Raw genomic sequence first — 23,866 nt, 5'->3', positions numbered from 1 at the left:
AACTTTTCAATAAGAGCATCCGGATAATATCCTCATATATATCCATAGCCATCTGTAAATCTGACACACAGGTGTCTACCCTTTAGAAAACAGCCTAACTCTCTCCCACTAAGATTGGTGGAAATCAGCTTCCCTGGTTTCTTGCTTAAGCAATATTAAATTTACGTTTCTCAGGTGAGTAAACACATTCAGAGAGCTGGACCCAGGCTATATGACAATCACTTAATGAGGTTCCCTCACATTTTGCCACATTTTTCATTGAACGAGAGGAGTTTCGTTCAGAAGACCCCTGTCCTTCAAGTACAGCCTTGTAATTCTCAAGAAGCAAGTGCTGTTCTTTTTTTTTTTTTTTTTTTTTGCGTTATGCGGGCCTCTCACTGCTGTGGCCTCTCCCGTTGCGGAGTACAGGCTCCGGACGCGCAGGCTCAGCTGCCATGGCTCACGGGCCCAGCCGCTCCGCGGCATGTGGGATCTTCCCGGACCGGGGCACGAACCCATGTCCCCTGCATCAGCAGGCGGACTCTCAACCACTGCGCCACCAGGGAAGCCCGCAAGTGCTGTTCTTGACAATCCTAGCTTGGTGAGAAATAAAAAGCCCTTCGATGCAGCGTTTCTGCTTAGGTAAAAAGAGCAGCAGTCCGAGGGTTACACATAGAGATTTTCACTTTGCAGCGTCTCCGTGCTGCCGTGAGAATTCTCTAACTCAACCCCGTGGTGTGCCTGTATGAGATTCCTCTTGGCGTGCATCTTCCCTTCATACCGACCGTGGCCATCGCCCCAGCATATGCAGAAAAATCATTCCCCCTGCGTCTCCAAATAAGCTGATTCTGGACATACATGGAGGGCAGTCTTTCTTTGTGATATAAAACATAGGCAACAAAAATATAATACCTCAGGCTTCCCTGGTGGCGCAGTGGTTGAGAGTCCGCCTGCCGATGCAGGGGACACGGGTTCATGCCCCGGTCCGGGAAGATCCCACATGCCGCGGAGCGGCTGGGCCCGTGCGCCATGGCCGCTGAGCCTGTGAGTCCGGAGCCTGTGCTCCGCAATGGGAGAGGCCACAACAGTGAGAGGCCCACATACCGCAAAAAAAAAAAAAAATATATATATATATATATAATACCTCAATACATTAATTCATTAAAGTGAAAACCTGTCAGCCTCATCTTTGCAAGCAGACAGAGTATTACCATAGTGAGTCTATGACCATGCTCCCTCTTAATGAAGATTGGCATGCCCAATTCTCCTATTCCATAATGAAAATTCGATTTCATTTCTTTTTTCCAAGTTTGGAAAAGAAATCCAAATGCTTGGTATCACTTAGGTCTGGTGAACGCAAGGGGAGTGGCTTGGTTCTCCCACTCAATTTTGCTGACATCTAGCTGGGTGACCACAAAAGACTTCTTCCATAGAGCACTACAGATACAACAGCAAGCTGTACCCAGCTCAGCTCCATTTTGCAGAATAAAAGTCGAAACTCTTCACGTACGTGTGACTACGTGTAATTGATCTTGCTTTCTATTCACATATGGCAGAATGTTTGATGTTTACGGGTGGAAACACTTTTAATTATGAAAGAGACTTTCTGGGTACTTGAGATTCCCTTTAATTTATCAAAGATCTATGTGCTTTCTTCTAAAACTGTTTCCTGTCCTACTCTACAGTGAAAAAAATCACCTTATTTTTTTGTTTGTTTGTTTTACATCTTTTCTGGAGTATAATTGCTTCACAAGGGTGTCTTAGTTTCTGCTGTATAACAAAGTGAATCAGCTATACATATACATATGTCCCCATATCCCCTCCCTCTTGCGTCTCCCTCCCACCCTCCCTATCCCACCCCTCTAGGTGGTCATAAAGCATGGAGCTGATCTCCCTGTGCTATGTGGCTGCTTCCCACTAGCTATCTGGTTTACATTTGGTAGTGTATATATGTCCGTGCTACTCTCTCACTTCATCCCAGCTTACCCTTCACCCTGACCCCGTGTCCTCAAGTCCATTCTCCACGTCTGCATCTTTACTCCTGTCCTGCCTCTAGGTTCATTAGAAGCATTTTTTTTTTAGATTCCATACATATGTGTTAGCATACGGTATTTGTTTTTCTCTTTCCGACCCAGTTCACTCTGCACGACAGACTCTAGGTCCATCCACCTCACTACAAATAACTCAATTTCATTCCTTTTTATGGCTGAGTAATATTCCATTGTATATATGTGCCACATCTTCTTTATCCATTCTTGTGTCGATGGACACTTAGGTTGCTTCCATGAATCACCTTATTTTGAATATGGCAGCAAGTGGCTCACCTTGTGCCCCAAGTTAACCTCTTTTTCAGTCCCCCAAGCCTTTCCCTTCTGCTATGATCCCCAAATCCTCCCCAGAGTGGACCCAGCACAGGTGGGTCGGAGGGACGTCCCGAAGTACATGGCTCACTGACTCAGCTGAGAGAGATACAGCACATTCGTGGGGGGATGAAGTCACTGTCCCCCCAAAAAGTTCCCCAAACATGTTCTTTTCAGTTACGTGAGAGTCATCCGCATGCTATTGAAATTCAGACATGACTCTCCTTGACACTGAATTGTTACTATCCCCATGGTTGCCATGATTCAGGAGCCCAAAGAGAATCATCTCACTTTCCAAGTTAAAGGCAATCTCAAATGAGCACGTTTTTCACAGAATCAGGCAGACACCAGGGGAAAAAAGCATCCGATTTTGTAGCCGTGGCTGTCCTGCAAGCGTGCTATGAAAAGTTGAATTTGTTTACAGAAAAGGCCAATCAGACGATTCCCATAGGGAAGCGGCGATGCTTTGCATCACTTTGAAAGTGTAGGGGCCTTTCTGCCACGAATCGTGATGTTGTACAAACATTTCCATCCCAGCCATCCCAAGTATTTTGATAACTCAGACACCGTTTAAAAGTTTAGCTCAATAGAGTCACTTTCCATTTTTCATGGCACAAATGAGCCTCTTTTTGACAAGCCGTATTTCTCCAGCGCTGTTCAACAGTGGTTTCCATCGCAGCGTGATTTATTGCCGGCTTCCGGGAAAGAGTGCGTTAGGTATAGGATGTAAAACAAAGATGAGATCAGTCTCTGCATCGCAAGAAAAAAGAAGTTTGCAGAACAGACTTTGCTTCCCTCCTTAAAAAAAAAGAGACAAATCTGCTTGGAAATCAGAAAAAAAGTCTATGAGATTTACAGTGTTCTTTTTGTCATTAAATCCCCCTTTGTGGGATCAGGCCCAGTTCGGTTATGAAATACCAATCTTAAGAAAACAGTTCTGTCTCCTGGGTTCTTAAGTGCTGAGTTTTGTGGGTTTATGATGAAAAACAGCTTCGAGAAATGAGCCAGACATTGAGTCAGAGAAACAGAGATTCACTCTCACCCTCGAGCCATCGTGGAAAGGCCTTCTCTCCACGTGGAGCTAAAGGTGGTGGAGAGGTGTCGGGCGCATCTGTCCCATCTCTCACCTTCAGGGTTTTCACCCCTGGGGGCTTTTTATGCGCAGGTCCTCCTCTCTGCCCCTCTCCCCTCATCCCTTGCTTCCTTTCCACCTACTTAGGCTCTCCTAATCTCAAGGACTGAGTTTTTCTTGAAATTCACAATACCGGCCATTTCAGGATAGAACTAGTGTCCGGAGAACACACTGCTTCTGGATCGAATCATCTCTCTACCTTGTTCCTCTCATGGAAGATGAGAATCAGTCTTGGAAAGTGAGCCAATTCTGTCTTTTGTTCTTATTTTTAACTTACAATAATAGAATATTTTCAGTTCCGTGGACTTGTGCGGAGTGCATGATTAATAACTAAGGTGGGGACCAGAGAAGCAGTCAGCAGTAATTACATGATGGGATTTTTAGCGACACCAAAATAAACCACAAAGAAAAAAGAAAAAAACAAAAAAAAACTCAAGGGATGTAGGACCTCTCAAGAGTGCTTACCCACATTATATAACCAAGTTAAAGTTCCAGTTTCTCAGTTCCTCATAGTAGGAGGGGCCAGGGATGGAGTGTTTTGGGTTTTTAAAAAATTTTTTGTTGGAGTGTAGTTGATGTAAAATGTTGTTAGTTCCAGGTGTACAGCAAAGTGATTCAGTTATACATATACACATATCCACTCTTTTTAAGATACTTTCCCCCATAGTCCATTACAGTATTGAGTAGAGTTCCCTGTGCTATACAGCAGGTCCTTATTAGTTATCTGTTTTATGTATAGTAGTATGTATATTCAGTCCCCATCTCCCAATTTATCCCTCTGCCCACGCCTTTACCCCTGGTGACCATACGTTTGTTTTCTGCATCTGTGACTCTATTTCTATTTTGTAGATAAGTTCATGTGTACCCTTTTTTTAGATTCCACATATAAGCGATATCATATGATATTTGTCTTGGAATGTTTTTAATCAGAGAAGGAAAACCCTCAAGTTCAACAATCTACCTCCTTCCAAGTAGCCTTCTGCCCCAGGTTTCGGTGTGGCCTAATGGTAATCAACGACTTCAATTTCTCTACTGCCTGTTAATGTATGTTTCACTCAAAACAAAATTATAGGCTTTTTTCCTTTATGTAACATCCAAATAGTCTTAATTTTGCTCCTTAGCAGTTGTATACAGTTATTGCCTACCATCTGGAAAGTTCCCCTTCTCGGCCTAGTTATAGAAGAGATATATTTACCTTTGAGAACACAAACATATGTGTAATGTGTATATGTGATATGTACATGCATGTGAGTACGTTTACATCTTTGGGGTATTTAATATCATCATTATTATTTACAAATCACGTCCCTGGGACTTAGAACTTCATTTGCATTGAAGTCCATCCAATCTAAATTGCCCCATGCTGTATATTACCTTTTTTTAAAAACTCAGATTGTCAGAAATTCTTATTTTCTATAGATCCATAGTTCGTGAATACACTGTTTGCCAAGGCAATAGGCAGAAGACTCGGTATAGGAGCAGCAGCAGGGGAAAGCAGTGGAAAGCACGGACGCCCAGTCAGCTGGGTTTCAATCCCATTGGCTCTTACGACACACGTGGAGTTGGGTGAATCACTCCATTTCTTCATCCCATCATCCTGGAGTGATACTGGTCACAGCTCACAGTGCTGCTTGGAGGATGAAATGAGTTCATGCACGAGCAGAGCTGGCCTCCCTACATTGCATATGGCGCCCAGTGTGGGTCAGTTAGTGTCCTGGGTTGGTTACTTCATTACCATGTTGTAGCTCTGTCATGCCCCCATTTGCTGGAAGGACAGCGCCGACATCGGGAGGTTTTAGCCCAAGGCTGATGTGGCCCCCTGATGCCCACCTGCTTTATCCCCCAGGATCATCGATGGACGTGACCTGATGCCCCTGCTTCAAGGGAGAAGCCATCGTTCGGATCACGAGTTTCTCTTCCACTACTGCAACTTCTACCTGAACGCCGTGCGCTGGCACCCACAGAACAGTGAGCAGACGCATCTTTCTTTCCCTGCTTGTAGGGCTACGTGCAGTCACTGGCATGGGAATAGAAGAAATTGCCAGAGGGCGTTGCTCTCATGAGATGCCCGAAAGATGCTCAGTTTTGCTTTCTCTGTCCTCCTCCGTGTTCCTTCTTCTCTTACGCCTCCCGGTGCCGTGGTGGTCCAGGCAGGGCGTCACACATTGCCGTGACATGTGCTTGCAGCTCCCTCAACGTGGGAGGACTTCCTTTCTTTTCCCTTCCTGGTTAATGCTTATCCATCCGCCCCACCCCCCTGAAAGCCGTCTTCTCTGCCTGCTGTCCTGTAGGTTTTGCACTGGCACCGAATGCCCTTGAGATGTTTACCCGACCTTCTCTCCCGAGCCTCAAAGGTAGGGGTCGTGACTCATCGATCTGTGTTTGGTCACGGATCGTGTGTATTTGCTAGATGTGGATATTTAAGACAGAGTTCAAACGCTTTGATGTTATCATGGGTCCCAAACCCAGGGGTGTTGTAAATCGTGCACTGTATCAGTGACGGGACCTTCTTTGGGTTTTCCAACAGCGGATACAGGGGTGCATTTCTAAAAAGCATAAAGGACCAAGTGGAACCAAGTGAGAATCGTCGGTGTAGTGATAGGGTCACATCTGGTTTTCACGTATTTAAACTTAGAATTACAGTAAGGCTCACATCGCTAAGATGCCTAGGAGTCTATGGGAATCCAGCAACTATTACAGCCCTGCTGTATATCCCAGAGGTAGAGGCTGCTATTGGACTTTGAGGTTCCTCTTCAGTGGGAAATTGAAACTCCCCACTTCTCTAGTGTGTTTTGGGATTCTGCTCCCAGAGGCGAGATTCTCAGAGCAGCTTGTGTATCCCCTGCAGCTGATGACTTGGTAAAAACTCAGGTGACTCTGATACTGGATTTCAATGTACCCCTCACCCCATTCTGCTCACCCAGTCGATTTACCAAAGACATCATTTAAAGAGCAGGTGCTCCATTATTCTTAGAGTGGAAAATGATAACCCTTCCGTTACCCAAAGAGATCACACCAGGTTTACCCTTCAGCGTTTATACTTTCAATCTGGACGGCTTCCTTGAGATAGCTTCCGGAAGACCAATATGGCAAAACCATGGGCGCACGATTCCAGGCCCAGAGGGATCCTATTTACGTATCTCATCAATGTGTCCATCATTCCTAACACCCATAGGAATGCTGTCTCTTCTTAGCATTATTGGCAGCATTTAGATCTGAGCCATCTCATCATAAATGAGAGATGTGGTCCTCGCCACTTCCTTTTGTACAGAGCCTGCGAGAAGCGTAAAGAAAGTCTCGGGGACTCTTGTTTGTCTAAAGAAGGATGATGTCACGTCCTGAGCCTTGCAGAATTGCATTTAAATAAAGCCAACCCCGTCGAGTGAGAGGAGCCGGAAGAAACCTATTGGATCAGGGGCAGGGGAAGCACATTATGTGGAGGAGTAAACAGAAAAGGGACAGGAAGAGGCAGAAAATAGGAGTAAGTGAGAAAAACAAGACCCAGATTCTGATAGGCAGCTGGCCTGGGGATAAAGCTTGCTTCTAAGACAACACACAAGTGACATTTTCTCTTATGCAGTTCCTTACTATCTGCTGTCCTGAAGCAGCAGCACATGAGGAAAAACGATGGTGTTTCCACACCGGAATCATGCATGTAGCTAAAGGGACTCAGGAAACCGTGGGCTTTATGAATCGTCTCATCTACTTTTCCGATTGTGCCTGAAACTCAGTAACAATGGTTGCTGCCTTGGCTGTCACACGTGGCTCCATGGCTGTTTGCTCAGTATTTCATCTGTTCGTTTGTTGTACACGTATTTATTGAGCACCTACTAAGTGGCACCTTCTGGGCTAGGCTGCGCACCTGTCAGTGAGCAAAATAGACCAAATTCTCTGCCAGGGAGTTGCTGACCTCTTAGCTCAGGACAGGCTGAAGGCTGTGCAAACAGCTGGGAATGCACAGGTGTGTAAGGAAGTGTCACCCGTGTGTGTGGAGTTACCTGTCAACTAGAGAATACAGAAAGTAAACTAGTACTAGTTAGAGGAGATGACTGACATCATCTCGGATCTGTGCTGGTAGGAGTTTATGGTAATCACTACACAGGAGACACTTCCCATAATTGTCAGTGGTAAGAGGGCTGCCTCCTGGCATCCAGATACTTTGCTAGAAAAGAAGAGAGACATTTAGGATCAGGGTTTAGAAATGTAGCGTCAGGGCAGCAGTGAGCTGGAGCCACCTCCGGATGGCTCAGGCATCTTGCCAGCTTGTTGGGAAAGCACTGCTACCTGGAAGTCAGCCAGGCGGCGAGCGCTGACACCCCGGCAACTGGCAGACCTGGCAAACGCACGCCCTGTTCCTCGCTCGGAAAGCACAAGCTTACCAGCAGTAAGTAAGCTGGTACCCGTAAACTAGAGCTGAGTGGTGGTGTGGTTAAGATCCAGTTGCCGTTTGTCTTGGTCAGTTGGACGCCTACATGTTACAATTCCCAACTTGTTACTCATTTTCCCAAAAACTTAGAGCTGGAATGCTGTTTCCACCCTTTTAAAACATGAACCCCTTTCAGCTTTCATATACAGTGTCTTCTCTATAATTGAATCATTCTCTAATGATAATGTTTCTGTAATTTCGTTGTCTCAGCAAATTGAATGGCCTAACTTAATCATCTCATATCCTTACGCCCACTGCATTTTAGAAGAACTCACGAAAGTGTTATTAGGACACCGGTAACTTTTCTTGCTTTACAACGGGAATTGTGAGTTTAAATTTACTGTTCCGCATGTATTCAAAAAGTTTGGCTTTAAGTTTTGACCTACGAAGCAGGTCAAGTAAAAATTCAATGTAAGGACAACTTGATTTTATGGTAAAATTTATCTTAAAGACTGGTAGTTAGCTCTGAGATTCTGCTGCAGATTTTTGAGCAGATGAATGTAAGGCTATAAACTAAATGCTCGCATTAGTGTGAGACTTTCCAGGCTAGCTGGTCGTACAGAAATCCATGGGATGTGGTTATGCTGATGTGGAATCCAAGGAGTCCCATAAATCCTGCTAGCTTTTCAATTCAAGTTTGTTGGAAACTTCTCTCCTGTGACTTTCTTTTAAAGCATCATTTGAAAAACCTCAGTAGTACCCCTGAAGCGTACATTGTGTATAGAAAAATGATAAACAATTTTGACTTTTAAGACTTCAAAATAATTTTTTAAAATCTTAAATCACAACAAAAAGCAGTAGGAAATTAGAATTCATTCCAAAGAAATTTGTTTGTATCTAGCTCTTTTAAAGGTGCCTTTTTTTGAAAATAGGAGATAAGTGAGGTTTAAAATTGCAATAGTATTTGAGGAAAAATGCTTGCTTTGTTCACTAAGATTTTCACCCAGTTAAAAAATTAATTTTGCCTCTAAAATGCACCTAAGAAAAGAGAGAAGATTCTAATTACAGCTGCCTATGTCTCAGGAGTTGATTGGTGTAAGAAAGGCTATGCTTAGTTTTTGTCTTTATTAATGACTTCAGTTTGTGTCAGTGGTCTGATTCTCCTTTGTCTGATTACCGGAAGTTAAACCTGAAGGGTCAGAAACAACAAATCGAGGGCAGAAGCTGAACTCACGGGAGCTGTGGCATTTTCACATGAAAGCTGCAAAGAACGTTCCTGTACTCCAGCTTACCTTAAGACGGAGAAGCCCTTGCCCAACCAGAACTTTTGTTGCAATTAAGAAAGAACGCACATACGTAAATCACTTCAAGGATATATTTCAAGTCTTAGGATTTCCTTTTCCTTTTGGTTGAAAATCTCGACCAAAGGCTGCATTCCCAACAGCTCTTGACCTTTGCGATATTCACCCACTAATTCCTTCACCTGCCTTCTCAGCCCGGTATCGTGGGACGTGTGTGTGTGTAATTGTAGGAACGCAGGGTGATGTGTCCCAGGATGGACGGAATCTGCTTTGCCCACAACCTAAGAGAAGGTGTGATGGTGATATAGGAGGATGGAAAAGGTTTCCCGGAAATTGTGTTCAATGTTTATTCAATTTGTTTTATCTCATTATCACTCAGATAGTTCAGTAACGGGCTTATCGTCCCAACCATTCACTTCCTTTAATGGAAAAACACCGTCATAAAAGGATATTTTGTTTTCTCCCACTTGGTCTATCAAACATGTATTTTTATATGGTACTTCCTATTACCTTTTAAATAATATTAGACCATTGTTGAAACATACGTCTACTTTTTTTTTTATTGGCGTATAGTTGATTTACAGTGTTGTGTTAATTTCAGCTGTACCGCAAAGTGACTCAGTTATACATCTATACATTCTTTTTCATATTCTTTTCCATGATGGTTTATCACAGGATATTGAATATAGTTCCCTGTGCTCTACAGTAGGACCTTGTTGTTTAACCCTTCTTTATATAACAGTTTGTATCTGCTAATCCCAAACTCCCAATCCATCCCTCCCCCAAATCCCTCCCCCTTGGCAACGCACAAGTCTGTTCTCTACAGACATCTAATACTTTTCGACTAAAGTTTTCGCTTGTATGACCTAAGATTACATTAATTCTTGGACGAAAAACGTGTCAGCCATGACTTCTGTTCATTTGTCACAATGCAACCTTGCTTCCTTACAGAGACAAAATACATCAAAATGGGAGTTTCTTTCTCGAATGCCCAAAGCACAGTGTTTCTGAACGAGTCCTCCAGTGTTAGCTCAGCACCCAGCTTATTCGCAGCTACCATAGGCCACTTCTTCTGCCCTTTCCCCCCTGACGTACTCGCTCCTACTGATTTTCTGCAATATTTTGCACATCTCTCTTCCTCGATGTCAGCATGGGGCATATGTCAGTTCTCACAGTATTCCTGCTTGTTTCTAGCTCCGTCCTGATTTGCTTCCATCTGCTAGCAGAGTGGGCATTTTCTATGGGAACATTTTAGTTCTAACCAAGGCATGTTGTAGTGAATATTTGTGTTAAGTATTTATATTAGGTATTCATATTTATATTAAATATTTGTGTCTTCCTCACCTTCAGATCTTCTATCCACAAATGTTTTGTAGGTGGTTTTAGGCTTTTCCCTCTGTTACTCTCTTATTCTTTTTTTTTTTTTTAACATCTTTATTGGGGTATAATTGCTTTACAACGGTGTGTTAGTTTCTGCTTTATAACAAAGTGAATCAGTTATACATATACATATGTTCCCATATGTCTTCCCTCTTGCGTCTCCCTCCCTCCCACCCTCCCTATCCCACCCCTCCAGGCGGTCACAGAGCACCGAGCCGATATCCATGTGCTATGCGGCTGCTTCCCACTAGCTATCTACCTTACGTTTGTTAGTGTGTATATGTCCATGACTCTCTCTCGCCCTGTCACAGCTCACTCTTCCCCCTCCCCATATCCTCAAGTCCGTTCTCCAGTAGGTCTGTGTCTTTATTCCTGTCTTACCCCTAGGTTCTTCATGACATTTTTTAATCTTCTTAAATTCCATATATATGTGTTAGCATACGGTATTTGTCTGTTTCTTTCTGACTTACTTCACTCTGTATGACAGACTCTAGGTCTGTCCACCTCATTACAAATAGCTCAATTTCATTTCTTTTTATGGCTGAGTAATATTCCATTGTGTATGTGTGCCACATCTTCTTTATCCATTCATCCGATGATGGGCACTTAGGTTGTTTCCATCTCCGGGCTATTGTAAATAGAGCTGCAATGAACATTTTGGTACATGACTCTTTTTGAATTATGGTTTTCTCAGGGTATATGCCCAGTAGTGGGATTGCTGGGTCATATGGTAGTTCTATTTGTAGTTTTTTAAGGAACCTCCATACTGTTCTCCATAGTGGCTGAACCAATTCACATTCCCACCAGCAGTGCAAGAGGGTTCCCTTTTCTCCACACCCTCTCCAGCATTTATTGTTTCTAGATTTTTTGTTGATGGCCATTCTGACTGGTGTGAGATGATATCTCATTGTAGTTTTGATTTGCATTTCTCTAATGATTAATGATGTTGAGCATTCTTTCATGTGTTTATTGGCAGTCTGTATATCTTCTTTGGAAAAATGTCTATTTACGTCTTCTGCCTATTTTTGGATTGGGTTGTTTGTTTTTTTGTTATTGAGCTGCATGAGCTGCTGGTAAATTTTGGAGAAGAATCCTTTGTCAGTTGCTTCATTTGCAAATATTTTCTCCCATTCTGAGAGTTGTCTTTTGGTCTTGTTTATGGTTTCCTTTGCTGTGCAAAAGCTTTGAAGTTTCATTAGGTCCCATTTGTTTATTTTTGTTTTTTTTTTTTTGCATTATGCGGGCCTCTCACTGTTGTGGCCTCTCCCGTTGCGGAGCACAGGCTCCAGACGCGCAGGCTCAGCGGCCATGGCTCACGGTCCCAGCCGGTCCGCGGCATGTGGGATCTTCCCGGACCGGGGCACGAACCCGTGTCCCCTGCATCGGCAGGCGGACTCTCAACCACTGCGCCACCAGGGAAGCCCTATTTTTGTTTTTATTTCCATTACTCTAGGAGGTGGGTCAGAAAGGATCTTGCTGTGATTTATATCATAGAGTGTTCTGCCTATGTTCTCCTCTAAGAGTTTGATAGTTTCTGGCCTTACATTTAGGTCTTCAATCCATTTTGAGCTTATTTTTGTGTATGGTGTTAGGGAGTGATCTAGTCTCATACTTTTACATGTATCTGTCCAGTTTTCCCAGCACCACTTATTGAAGAGGCTGTCCTTTCTCCACTGTACATTCCTGCCACCTTTATCAAAGATAAGGTGTCCATATGTGCGTGGGTTTATCTCTGGGCTTTCTATCCTGTTCCATTGATCTATCTTTCTGTTTTTGTGCCAGTACCACACTGTCTTGATTACTGTAGCTTTGTAGTATAGTCTGAAGTCAACTCTCTTATTCTTGAAATGCGTCATCTTTTTTATGTGACCACTGCATGTCTTTTGAAGACACACTTGATAACAATACACTGCACCCTTACGTTTATTCTATATCTCCTGTCTAGCAGATGCTCTGCTACGCTCTTTGCATATGATGCCTCTTTTAATCCTCCTTATTAAATGTGAGTTTGATTATATTCGTATTAGATTTGGCCGTAACAGAAACAAAAAGTCACGGTAGCTTATATCAGAGGGAGGTTTCTGTCTTCATCTCGTGAGTGAAGTCTAGCGGTAGGTGGTCCACAGAGTTTCAGGGATGCAGACTCCAAGCTCCGTCCCACCACCTGGAGGATGCAGCAGCTTCTTCTGCGTGGAGAAGGGTGACAGTGTCCACCTACAGGCAGCAGGAGGGAGCAATGGATGGAAAGAATGATGTTCCCCAGGCCAGAAGTTGGTCACCTGTGCACACCTGGTATCAGAGGAGGCTGGGCAGTATAGCCTTCATTATGGGTGTCTGTGTGCCCTGGTGACACCCCACAACTTTGGCAGCCTGAGGATAGTTTCAGTCTCTACCAAAGTTATTTACAGATGAGGACGAAGAGGTGTCAGAGGTCACAGAACGGGCGTGCAGTAACAAGAGTTGACGCCAAGTTGGTGCTAATCCAACACTGGCTACTTTGAGAGTCTGCCCTGTGGTAAATTGGAACTTCTTCCCCCAAGACAATAAGTTCTTTTATTCACACTCGCAAAGATGATTCTTCTTCCTCACTGTTGTCTCTCTGGCCATCTCCACAGCCCCATGGACTGTTTCTGGAATTCATTTGTGTCCTCTCATTCCCTAAGTCCACCCATCCTTGGGGACCTCAGCTCTGGTCTCCCCTGGATGAACTCTGACCCTGATCCACACCCTCCCACTGCCGCCATGTCCACCCTGCACATGCCTCTGTGCACACGCTTTCTTGAAGGCAAAGGTGACGTGGAGACCCCCCGTGGAGAAATCTCTGACTTCCTGGCTCATTTATCTGCCGTGACCAAATGTCACCAAGCAGCCTGAATCTCTGGCTGGCTGGAGGCTGTGTTGGCGCTGAGTGATTTTGGGCAGGACGCCCCCAGTGGCTCTGGAGGAGAGACGCACAGAACGTACCGGGCTTCCTGTCTGCGCCCATGCCGGCTTCCGTGGTGGCAGCTGGCTTCTTCCCTCTTTTTCGGTGTCTTCCTGATCATCCCGTCGGCCCGTTCATCATTAATTTACCAGCACATTTTTATTGAGCATCTGTTCTACGTAAGGCCCTGGGCGCTGGTAATTCACAGATACATTCACTCTTCTATGTAAGGCTCTAGGTACTGGGCATTTTGCACCCGTGGGAGATAACAGTTCTTGTGTTCAGAGAGCGAGTAACCTAGAAAGAAATGGAGTCCACAGACAGTGGTAGCCCTTCAGGGCTGAACGCACGGTAGAAACTGCTGAGAGGCGCCAGGAAACAGGGGTAGCTTCTGGCTGGAGACCTGGACAGGCTCACGGAGGACGAGTTGTCGGACCTTGAACAATGGATAGGATTTCAACACACAGAGACAGTGAAGGGGAGTGGGAGACTTTAGCATGCCTTGTGTACCCACTCAGTACAGGATTCATATTTCCGTCCCCCCAAATGCAAAAACAAACGCTTAGTCAAAGGGAGTGTTTTGCTTTCGGGCGCTCAGGCATCGCTCGTGGAGCTAGGGTTCCTCTAAATCTGAATTTAAAAGCAGGTGCTCTGGGTCACAGCCCTTACCTGCTTCCTCTTCTTTCTCAGTGTTTTTGTATCTTGAGTCTCAGTGCAACCAGCGCAGGAAGCTGGCAGAACCGGGTCTATAATCCATGAGCCCAGTACTGGGTCATTGAGGGTCTCGGCTACAGAGAATGGGTGGGCACGAGTCTCAGGGGTCAAGAACAAGAGCCCTTGGGTCCGCACTTCTCTGGGAGCATGTGTGAAGACACTGGTGCCCTAGGTTGCTCCACGTGGGCCCCCATCCTAGGATCTTTGGGTCTAAGACAAGAATGTGGCATTGATGTCAGGTGGCTGGCTCAGGACAGGGGAACACGGTTGGGGGGCATCATGGAAGCAAGGAGGTCGCCATGAGCGTGGGGACCTTGGGGTGGATTTTCAGACGTCTGTCCAGGAGATGAGATCAACATTACTAAGGGGGCAAGCTGAGGGTCCCAGTGCGGTGGTATGGGCCGCTCACAGTGGGAAAACACAAAAGTCTTTGAAATACTTCTAGAAGGACTCCAAGATGGCGCTATGTAGTGGGAAACACTGCTAAGACCGAAAACCCCAAATGACTCTGGGTGGCTTCTGTATGTATGCAGAATCCTCCAAACACCCAAAATAAATCTTGCCAAGAGTAGCTGTTCAACAACATTCATCAAAGGATGTCTCAATCTGAGTGATAAATTAAGAGCCAGTGTGCTGAAGCCATTTAAATTTTGTTGTCCATATTCTTTAAGAATCCTTAGGAGGAGGGGGAAGGTGTCTTAAGACTTGTATTACGGTGGCAACAGGTTTAAGAGCATAAAGAAACAAGTGTTTTTGTCTTAGATTGACGGAAGCTTTATATTCAAAGCTAACACACAGGTGGTTATTACTATGCACCTGGCATTGTTCTGAGAGCTTTACAGGTGGGCATGGATTGTTAACCCCCAAAGCAAAGCCCCGAGACCAGTACTATTCTTATGCTCACTTATCAGAAAAGGAGCTGCGGCCCTGAGAGGTTAACAGCCACGCCCAGCATCCCACAGCTAGGAAATCGCAAAGCTGGGATTGGAACCCACACCGTCAGAGCCATCAGAAAGGGGAGGAGAGTTCAAGCAGATCGTAGTCCACTAGCCACCAAGACAGGAAACCCTTCTGAGCTCAGAGACAAAGGATGTCTCCCCTTGATGCTGGTCGTGGCTCCAGGCTGACAAGACTCCTCGCATGAAGGGAAAAACACTTTGCCAAGTGGACTGGTATCTGTTAGGCAGAACTTAGCATCTAATGTCTGCAGAGGCTGGTTCCAGTGCCGCATGGACAGAAAAAAACGGGCTCTGCATTCTCTCTGTTTCTGTTCTTGGGGACCCTGTGTGCTCAGGCTTGGGGTTTCTCTGTCAACGGACCTCTGAACCTTTTCTGGTGGCTGAGTCCCTGGGAGTGATCAAAATCACAACAGCTGTTCCTGTCCTGGGCTCTCACGCCCCTCAGATCCCCAAGAAATCCCAGGAACCCACTGCTTATTTTAATTTGGATGAAATAGCTGTTTCACGATTACACTTGGAAGGTGCTGAGTTCAGGGTCTAGCTTAGGAGTCAAGTTTTTCTCACTTCAACTCTATTTGCCTTTTTGTCAAAGGACTGTAAACTTTCTTTTCTCATGAATCCTCTCAGTTTTTTTCCAGTGGTGATTATGCATAAAAATGGGTTTCATAGGTAGGTAGTGATCTCCACAGCGTTGTTTTTTTTTTTTTTTTTTTTTTTTGGTTCGTGTGCCTCTCACTGTTGTGGCCTCTCCCGTTGCGGAGCACAGGTTCCGGACGCGCAGGCTCAGCGGCCATGGCTTACGGGCACAGCCACTCCGCGGCATGTGGGATCTTCCCGGACCGGGGCGCGAACCCGTGTCCCCTGCATCGGCAGGCGGACTGCGCCACCAGGGAAGCCCTCCACAGCATTTTCTATGGCCTTGACAAAGCAGCCCTCTAACTGTATGTCATCTTTGTCCTCTAATAGTCACAATTATTTCTCTTAAATTTTGGAGCGTATTTTAAACCTAAGTCGAATCATTGTTCCCATCAATACTTAGACTTTTTTTTTGAAAAAAATGTTCCATTTAATTTTCCTGCATTCTCCCTAGAAAATGTAATAATTGCTTCCTCTGGTCAGTGGGTGTCAATTGTAAGAAAGATTCAGATCCCGTGGTGGTCAAAATATTTATCTGTGACAGAGGTGAGACAGAAGCAACCTTTGTTCAGAGTGCACTGGAATTTTAACAATAGAGAAAAAAACTTTTTTAACTCAACATTTTTTTAGTAGTATATGGAGAAATCCAGGATGAAATACATTATTAAAATAATTTTGGTAAACAGGGATAAATGTACCTATTAGAAATATAAGGTGACACCAGGTACCTCCTGTCTTATCACATGATCTGCTGATTTACTTTTTTTCTGTTGAAATGACACCTTTGACAATGTCGATTCCTGGGTTTTTGGTGAGCAACGGAACAGCAAGGCTTCGTATCTTATACACCTACATGCTATAAAATGCAGCCCAGTTTCTCTCATTTGAGCAACTCCAAAGTGGTCTAAAGAAATAATACAGAGAATACTCAATGTATCGTTTTATAAAAAGTTTCAAAAGTCCAAATTGCGCTATAAAAAGGCAAACACCCCTATAGCTTACCCAACAAATCTTCAGAAAAATTAATTCTTCATTCTGCACTTGTCCGACCTGCACTGCCATACCGCCGCTGCTCCCTGTGAGGACACTTGAGGTTTATTTACTGACTGGTCCTTAAAACTGCCCGCCCGTCTGTTCACACCTGGGCAGGACAGAGCACAGGTGGCTAGTGACGGAATCTACGTGCACGGCTTTCAAAAGCAAGCGGGTAGGGCAGACCCTTAAATGAATTTGTTCCGGGAGCCTGTACTCTCTTGGGGTTTTACGCACACCAAGACTTGACTCGAATGCCAAGTTCAAAACAGCCACCAGATGTGCAGCTTTGGGGCCGGAGCAGAAGAGACTTGCTTCCCCAGGCCTCTGTCTGTAAGAGCCTCGGCCCCGCTGACCCTGATGGAGGACAGATTCTAAAGGGCTGCAGCTTCTCGCTGCCGAAAGGCTTCTGAAGGAGATCTAGGGGTCAAGGGGAAGGAGAGGGGGGGACGGGAAGAATTTGAAGGTAACCTGCTTCCTCTTGACCTTCCGCTGGAGAGGAAAGCAGGCCCTGGAATTCTTCCTGCAGCCTCGCAGCCTGAATTCATCTTTAGAAGGCAGGTGCTGACCTGTAAGTTGTGTGAAGCGACACAGCCTGTAAGTGCCATCTCTCCCAGCATCAACTACGCGACGGACGGGAGGTTCCCCGTTACGGATCCCTTCAGTGTATGTATCTAGGCCGTACGCACATTGCTTGTCTGTGCTGACTGGTTCTTCCCCAAACCAGAGGGGTTTAGTCACCTTTGAAGATGCTTGTCTGAGGTCAGGGGCTGTTTGGGGAGCACGTGGGACCCGTGGCAATTGTTTTCTGTTAATTCCATTCATTTCTTTTGCATTTGGATCCATGGGCCACTCGATACCTATAACTACACAATCACCATCTCCATGCCGACAAATGATCGAAGTGAATCAAATAGCTGTGTGATGCTTTCTAGTGGGACAGTCTCTATGGTTTTATATAAAAAAGCGGAAAGGATAAAGCGAAGAAGGACATTTTCGGTCTGCACCTAATTCTGCTTGGTTCGTATGTGTTGACTCTGTTTTGATCCGCCACCTTTTTCCACCCAGGAAACACTTTTTAGACCTCTGTCAGAGCATGTGTGATGAGCAGTCAGCTTTCAGAAAGCCATAACGTTGTAGGAGAAACAGGAAACCAAACATTTCACAATTATTTGTTGGTAAATTATTTTTTTCTAAAAATGGCAATATTGGGTGTTTAATGGAACACAGAAGTTACATTTTAAAAACTACGTAACCGGGCTTCGCTGGTGGCGCAGTGGTTGAGAGTCCGCCTGCCGATGCAGGGGACACGGGCTCGTGCCCCGGTCCGGGGGGATCCCACATGCCGCGGAGTGGCTGGGCCCGTGGGCCACGGCCACTGGGCCTGTGCGTCCGGAGCCTGTGCTCCACAATGGGAGAGGCCGCAACAGTGAGAGGCCCACGTACCGCAAAAAAAAAAAAAAAAAAACTACGTAACCATCCTACTCTGGGGTCACATTGGAATTTTTAGCACCTTTATTAAGGTATCACATATAGAGCATAGAATTCCAATTCAGCCATTTTTAGTAACTGTATAGAGTTCTACGACTATAGTCAAATCTAATATCAGAACATTCTCTTCACCCCCAAAAGATCATTTCTGAAGCCCAGCTGCAATTTCTCCCCATCCTCACACCCGGCCTCACTAAATTCTGGATGGGATGCGTCTGGGCTTTCTTAAGAGGGAGGAAATCACATGTTAGCTGAGGTCCTAGCGTGTTTCACATGGTTCCTGATGGCTGTATGTATGTGTACACGTGTGTATATGTGTATGTGTGTGTGTCGCGTTTTACCATATCACGTACATATTAGCACTGAGCCTCCCTCTTGCCTCCGCTTTGTTTTAAACAGAAACACAGGCTGCGAAGCTTAGCATCTTGAAGTTGGAGAACAAAAAGGGTCAGAGCTCGGAGCTTAGAATCTGTTAGTCAGTGTGTATTTGCTGAGTGCCTGTCCCAAGTTTATGAGACTGAACTGTGGCAGTCCTCTTAGAGTTCTCTGCTCAAACTATTAGTAAGGCTTTTTCCTTTCTCACTAGCTTCTCCCAAGCAATTAGGGGTTGGGAAAAAGTTGGAAGAGGAAGAGAGAGGAAGAGGGGAGGGGCAAGAGAGAGAGAGAGAGAGGGAGAGAGGGAGAGATGGATCAAGGAGGAAATGCCACAGTTCTAATATGGTTAAGTTTGCATCCTAACAGCTATTGCATAATCAGCTTCATCTCTTGTTCTGTCACAGTTAACCAGCAATGCATGGGGTTTTTCTTTTTAAGCTATGTCTCTTACCCTTTTGAGCCTTAAGCATGAGAAATCCATTCCACGCGTAATCGAGCGGTAGGTCTCTGCCTTCTTGCAGCACACGGCAGGGTGATTTCTGTGCATGTTCTCTTGGGGGTGACTCTGATGACGCTGTCCCCACGAGACCCACTTCTGTCCTTGTCAACCGCAGGCACGTCCATCTGGAAAGCCTTTTTCTTCACACCCAAGTTCTTCCCCGAGGGTGCCAACGGCTGCTTTGCCACCCACGTGTGTTTCTGTCACGGGCAATACGTCACCTACCACGACCCGCCTCTGCTCTTTGACATCTCCCAAGACCCCAGGGAGAGAAACCCGTTAACTCCGACGTCACAGCCCCGGTTTCGGGAGATCCTGGAGACCATGCAGGAAGCGGCAGCTCGCCACGCTGAGACCCTGCGGGACGTCCCCAATCAGCTGTCGCTGGGGAACCTTATCTGGAAGCCGTGGCTTCAGATGTGTTGCTCATCTTCAGGCCTGTTTTGCCAGTGCGACTGGGAGAAGCAGGTTGGGAGAGGAAGCCATTAGCCACGTGCGTCTGGGGGCGCCCGGGGCCACCCCACCTGCTGCATCATAGACGAGCTCGGGGAGTGGCACTGAGCGAAGCCAGCCCTGGCAGCTTCCCCCCCGGGACTCAGATCCCTTTTCTCTGTCTTCTCACCTGGAGACGCCATCAAAACCCCACATGTACACCCTGGGGAAAAAATCAGGGTTTGCAGTAAACAGAGGCACAGACATTAGTCACATCTTCCGAGGCCAATGTTATATGCATGCGGTAAGCGGGACTTCAGTGAGTCTGGCCAACACCAGTGCGGACGGAGAGCAGGAAGTTGCACAGGTAACTTGTTCATCTCTCAGCCAATGCATGTGATCCCCGACATAAGGCATCACTTACTCCACAAGCTGATGTGACGCTGTGGCCACTGTGATTCCCCTTATAGCGCATCACAAAAAAGAGAATAAAATTTGAAGAGTGTTTACTACATCTAACACATGCAACGTTATAATGAGTAAAAGACCATCTTGACCCATCATGGATGATGGTAAGTTCCAGTTTGGTTATTGGAAGGCAATTACTGTCAGTATTATTTGCAATAATATGAAATACTATTCGTGATATATATGTTTATATATATACAGTTTCTTCGAGAAGTTTACAGTATTTAGAATCTTATCACTATTTAAGTAAAAGCAATAGAGGCTCACAGCTCTGTCTGCGCTGCAGCCTTTTGGTGAAATCCCTCAGGAACAATAATGCCAAGACAAATCTCTCCTGTACGGATTTGCATCCCATAATTGGCAGCATTCTACTTGGGTTCTGCTGTTTCTTTGGTGAACGGAGGTTCTGAACTCAAAGGCCGCTTCAGTGATGCTGCAGTCCCTGGAATCCCTTCTAACAGGATTCAGAATTTTTGGCATGTAAAATGTGCGATATTTCATGGGGGGAGAAAGACACAAGCAATCCATCCACGACCCACACCCATGAACGTGACATCTTGAGTTCTTGCAGAATTTAATGAAGAGAGAAGGTGGTTCGTGTCCGTACATACCCGTACACATGTCCGTGTTTTCTGTGGTCTGATCCTGTGGCTAAGAAACATCGATGCCTCCACCATGAGATGTGCAGTTTTGTTTGAATTCCATTTCCTGCAACCTCAGTAACGCAGGATGAGGCATAACCAGGTCACGTCGGAGACTGGGGGTTGGGGCACAGCTGGCAAGAGTTCCAATGTCTGAGCCACCAGCCCCTCCTGAGGAAAGGATTCACTTGTGCGGAGAGCACTTAGGTCACCTTCAGGCGCTGAACATCCTCCAACAGTATCATGCAGATTCCTTTCCTGATCCGTCCACAGGAGCTGTGGTCCCTCTGCCTCCCGTTCATCTCTTTCGGGAACATGTCTGAACATCTGCTCTTGGCTCAGGGTTTTCTCCATCCCACAAGAGTGCAGGTCAATGGAATACCCCACCCCACTGGTACCCTGGCCCCTCCGGGCACTTTGGAGAGGATGTGTACAGTGTGGCTCAGGCTTTCTGACAGTGGACTCTCATTTCCTCTGTTTGTCTCCACTGAAGAATTTCTAAGATCCAGCAGCATGTCCCCAGCTCCTCTTTAAGGTCTACTATTTCAGATTTTAATCCTTCTTTTTCTTAAAAAAGAGAAAAGATTCCCGCCCCCCCCCCCCGCCCGCCCACTCCCTAGGAATGGTTTAAAGTTGGAAAACAAACAGGATTCTTTCTTTTAATGCGGATTTCTCATTGCAGAAATTGCCCGAAATCTGTCACATTGTTCTAGGAAATAGTCTCATGAAAGAATGCACCAGCATGTTACTAATGTGTTAGGGTTATTGCTATTATCATACAGAAACTATATAAAGCCACTTACGAACTTACGTTTGAAGATGATCATGTTTACTCAGAATTGAACATACTCAATGCAGATGGACTTTTACAAAACATTTTATGATGTAAGAACATGAGTTTGAGGGTGAAATAACTTGAAGGAGTTTTATAGATGATGTGAATACATAGCTTTGTATAGAATTAATCGTTTAATCTATACAATGGTAACAGCCAATGAAGAATCCATATACCTCTGGAGGTACAATGAGCTTTAAAGTATTTGCCTCAGAATAACTTGGATCACCCTTATGTTTCACGGTATTTGAAAATCAGGTTTATTTGTCATAATCATAATTACCATAGAGTTCAGACCACTTACCATCTGAAAGTTTTGCTTGGAATGTACAGCAGGAAATTGGAATTCCCATCGGTGTGGCCTCGAGTTGTATGCGCAAACCTTAGTGAGTTTTGAAGCTTTAAACAAATTCTTTTTAAAAAAAACCTGTGTATTTCTAGCATTTCGTAGATGTTAAAGGCTAAGCAAACACTAATCTATAGACAGGACACTATTTGACAATGTCAGTATCACTGCATGAAAAGCAAAATCACAACCTACGTATCGAGGTAATTAAGGATTAAAGAAAGGAAACAGATTTCAGGTAGCCCTGAAGGACATCCAGTGAAGGGTAAAGAAACAGGAAAAGTACTTGGCATCTGTCTGAACAATGCGATCTGTGAAGTGATTGCCTCTGTGCAGGTTTCCCAGAACCTTGTCCTGATGTTAATGCAAAATGAAAATAAAATTTTCCTTGGCAATTAAACATTCTGTGCTGTCGCGCCGTGCTTTCCCACAGGACTCAATTCAGCAAGCGTGCGGAGTGTTTCCTATGTTTGGGGCACGATGTTAATGGATGGGGAATATGGGTTTTAGTTCAGCAAATATTTATGGACTGTCTGAGGCTCCGGGGAGGGGTAGGAAGTATAGAGATGGCTAAGAAATAAATAGCCCATGACTTTCATGATTAGACGGCAGGGCAAGGGCCAAGTTATCCATCTCGCACACGGCCTCTTTTCAGGGGCTCACAAAAAAATGTCTAATGTCTTTTTAATGTCAGAAACAAAAACTGAACATTTGGGGTTGAAGATCATAGGCGCACAGGTACCAACGCAGTCGTAAACTAGAATTCTTTTGTGTTTTAACATGGTTTATGTTTTTATGTAACCTGTCTTTATCTTGAATCTTATGCATACGTTTCCCCCTGGGCCTTGGAAGTCTTAACCGGTCCTGGACCCAGATGAAGCAGCTTCTTTGCTCAACAGATGTTTGGGGCAGAGAAGAGTCTAAATTTTGATACGACAAACCTTGCCCTCTCTTCTCTACCTTTCGACTGGGTTCCCTAGGAAGGCAGAAGTGGAGTCAGACTAAACCGCTGAAGCCATGAGAATCAGGAAGGATGCGGTGATGCTGGGGCTCAGGTGGGCTCTCACTGACCCAGCCATTCTGGATAAACGCTAAACCATGCCCGTCGGGCGGCGGGCTGACCCATGGGTCCTAGTAGGGGGAGGTGTGCGTGGATGAAAGATGTTGCTTTGCACAGACTCCTGTGCAATACACGCCAAGCTTCGTCACCTCCTCTTTGGTCCTGAGAGGATGTGAGGTGTGATGTCAGTGACCAAGTGCCTCGTAACCTATAGCTGCCTGACTCCCCTCACCTCCCATCCATCTGGGCTGCCCTGGCCTCAGACAGGACAGTGTGGGTGCCCCAGCCATCCTTGGTGTTCCGATGCCACGAACCGGGTCTGTGTCGCTACACCTGCTTCTAGCTGACATCACTTCCTACCATCTCTTTGTGTGATGGGCTCTGAGTTAAGTGATCGTGATTTACCAGTATTTAAGAGTGTCAAATATTATGTTAGAGGAGCTGTTTCAATTAAGGAAACGTCCACTTACCTAATTAGAACACAAGCAACTTGAAAACGACCCATGTGTTCATGCAAAGGAAATACTGTCATGAAGCAATTTCTCAGTTTTCTGAGAACTCAATGGATCCTACATCTAGGAGAGCCTCAAATGTTTGCCCTAAAGGCGGTTCTCGTCATGAAGTTCAGAGCCTCTAAATGACCTCTCAGGGTACTGCTGTTTATCTTACCCATCTTCAAAGAAGCTGATTGTCAAATGAATGTATAATATATTCAAAACAGAAATAGGGCTTCCCTGGTGGCGCAGTGGTTGAGAGTCTGCCTGCCGATGCAGGGGACACGGGTTCGTGCCCCGGTCCGGGAGGATCCCACATGCCGCGGAGCAGCTGGGCCCGTGAGCCATGGCCGCTGAGCCTGCACGTCCGGAGCCTGTGCTCCGCAACGGGAGAGGCCACAGCAGTGAGAGGCCCGCGTACCGCAAAAAAGCAACAAAAAAAA

At 45.4% G+C, this 23,866-nt stretch overlaps 1 protein-coding gene across 5 annotated transcripts in view; it reads left to right on the top strand.

The window, feature by feature from the left end:
• Positions 1-22,269, top strand: part of LOC101339978 (steroid sulfatase) — a 183,833-nt gene extending 161,564 nt beyond the window's left edge. For 4 of the 5 annotated variants that reach the window (XM_073799733.1, XM_073799734.1, XM_033850253.2 and 1 more), the window contains 3 exons: positions 5,318-5,439; positions 5,763-5,825; positions 19,263-22,269. In XM_073799733.1, coding sequence (XP_073655834.1) covers positions 5,318-5,439; positions 5,763-5,825; positions 19,263-19,636 — 559 coding nt within the window. In that variant the 3' untranslated portion in view covers positions 19,637-22,269. The remainder of the gene's footprint in view (positions 1-5,317; positions 5,440-5,762; positions 5,826-19,262) is intronic. The other variant, XM_073799735.1, reaches the window with a different exon arrangement.
• Positions 22,270-23,866: the final 1,597 nt, after the last annotated feature.

This window comes from Tursiops truncatus, chromosome Y (assembly GCF_011762595.2).
Source record: "Tursiops truncatus isolate mTurTru1 chromosome Y, mTurTru1.mat.Y, whole genome shotgun sequence".
Classification (NCBI taxonomy): Eukaryota; Metazoa; Chordata; class Mammalia; order Artiodactyla; family Delphinidae; genus Tursiops; species Tursiops truncatus.
The sequence above is the reverse complement of the archived record's forward strand: the minus strand, read 5'-3'. Positions and strand labels throughout refer to the sequence as shown.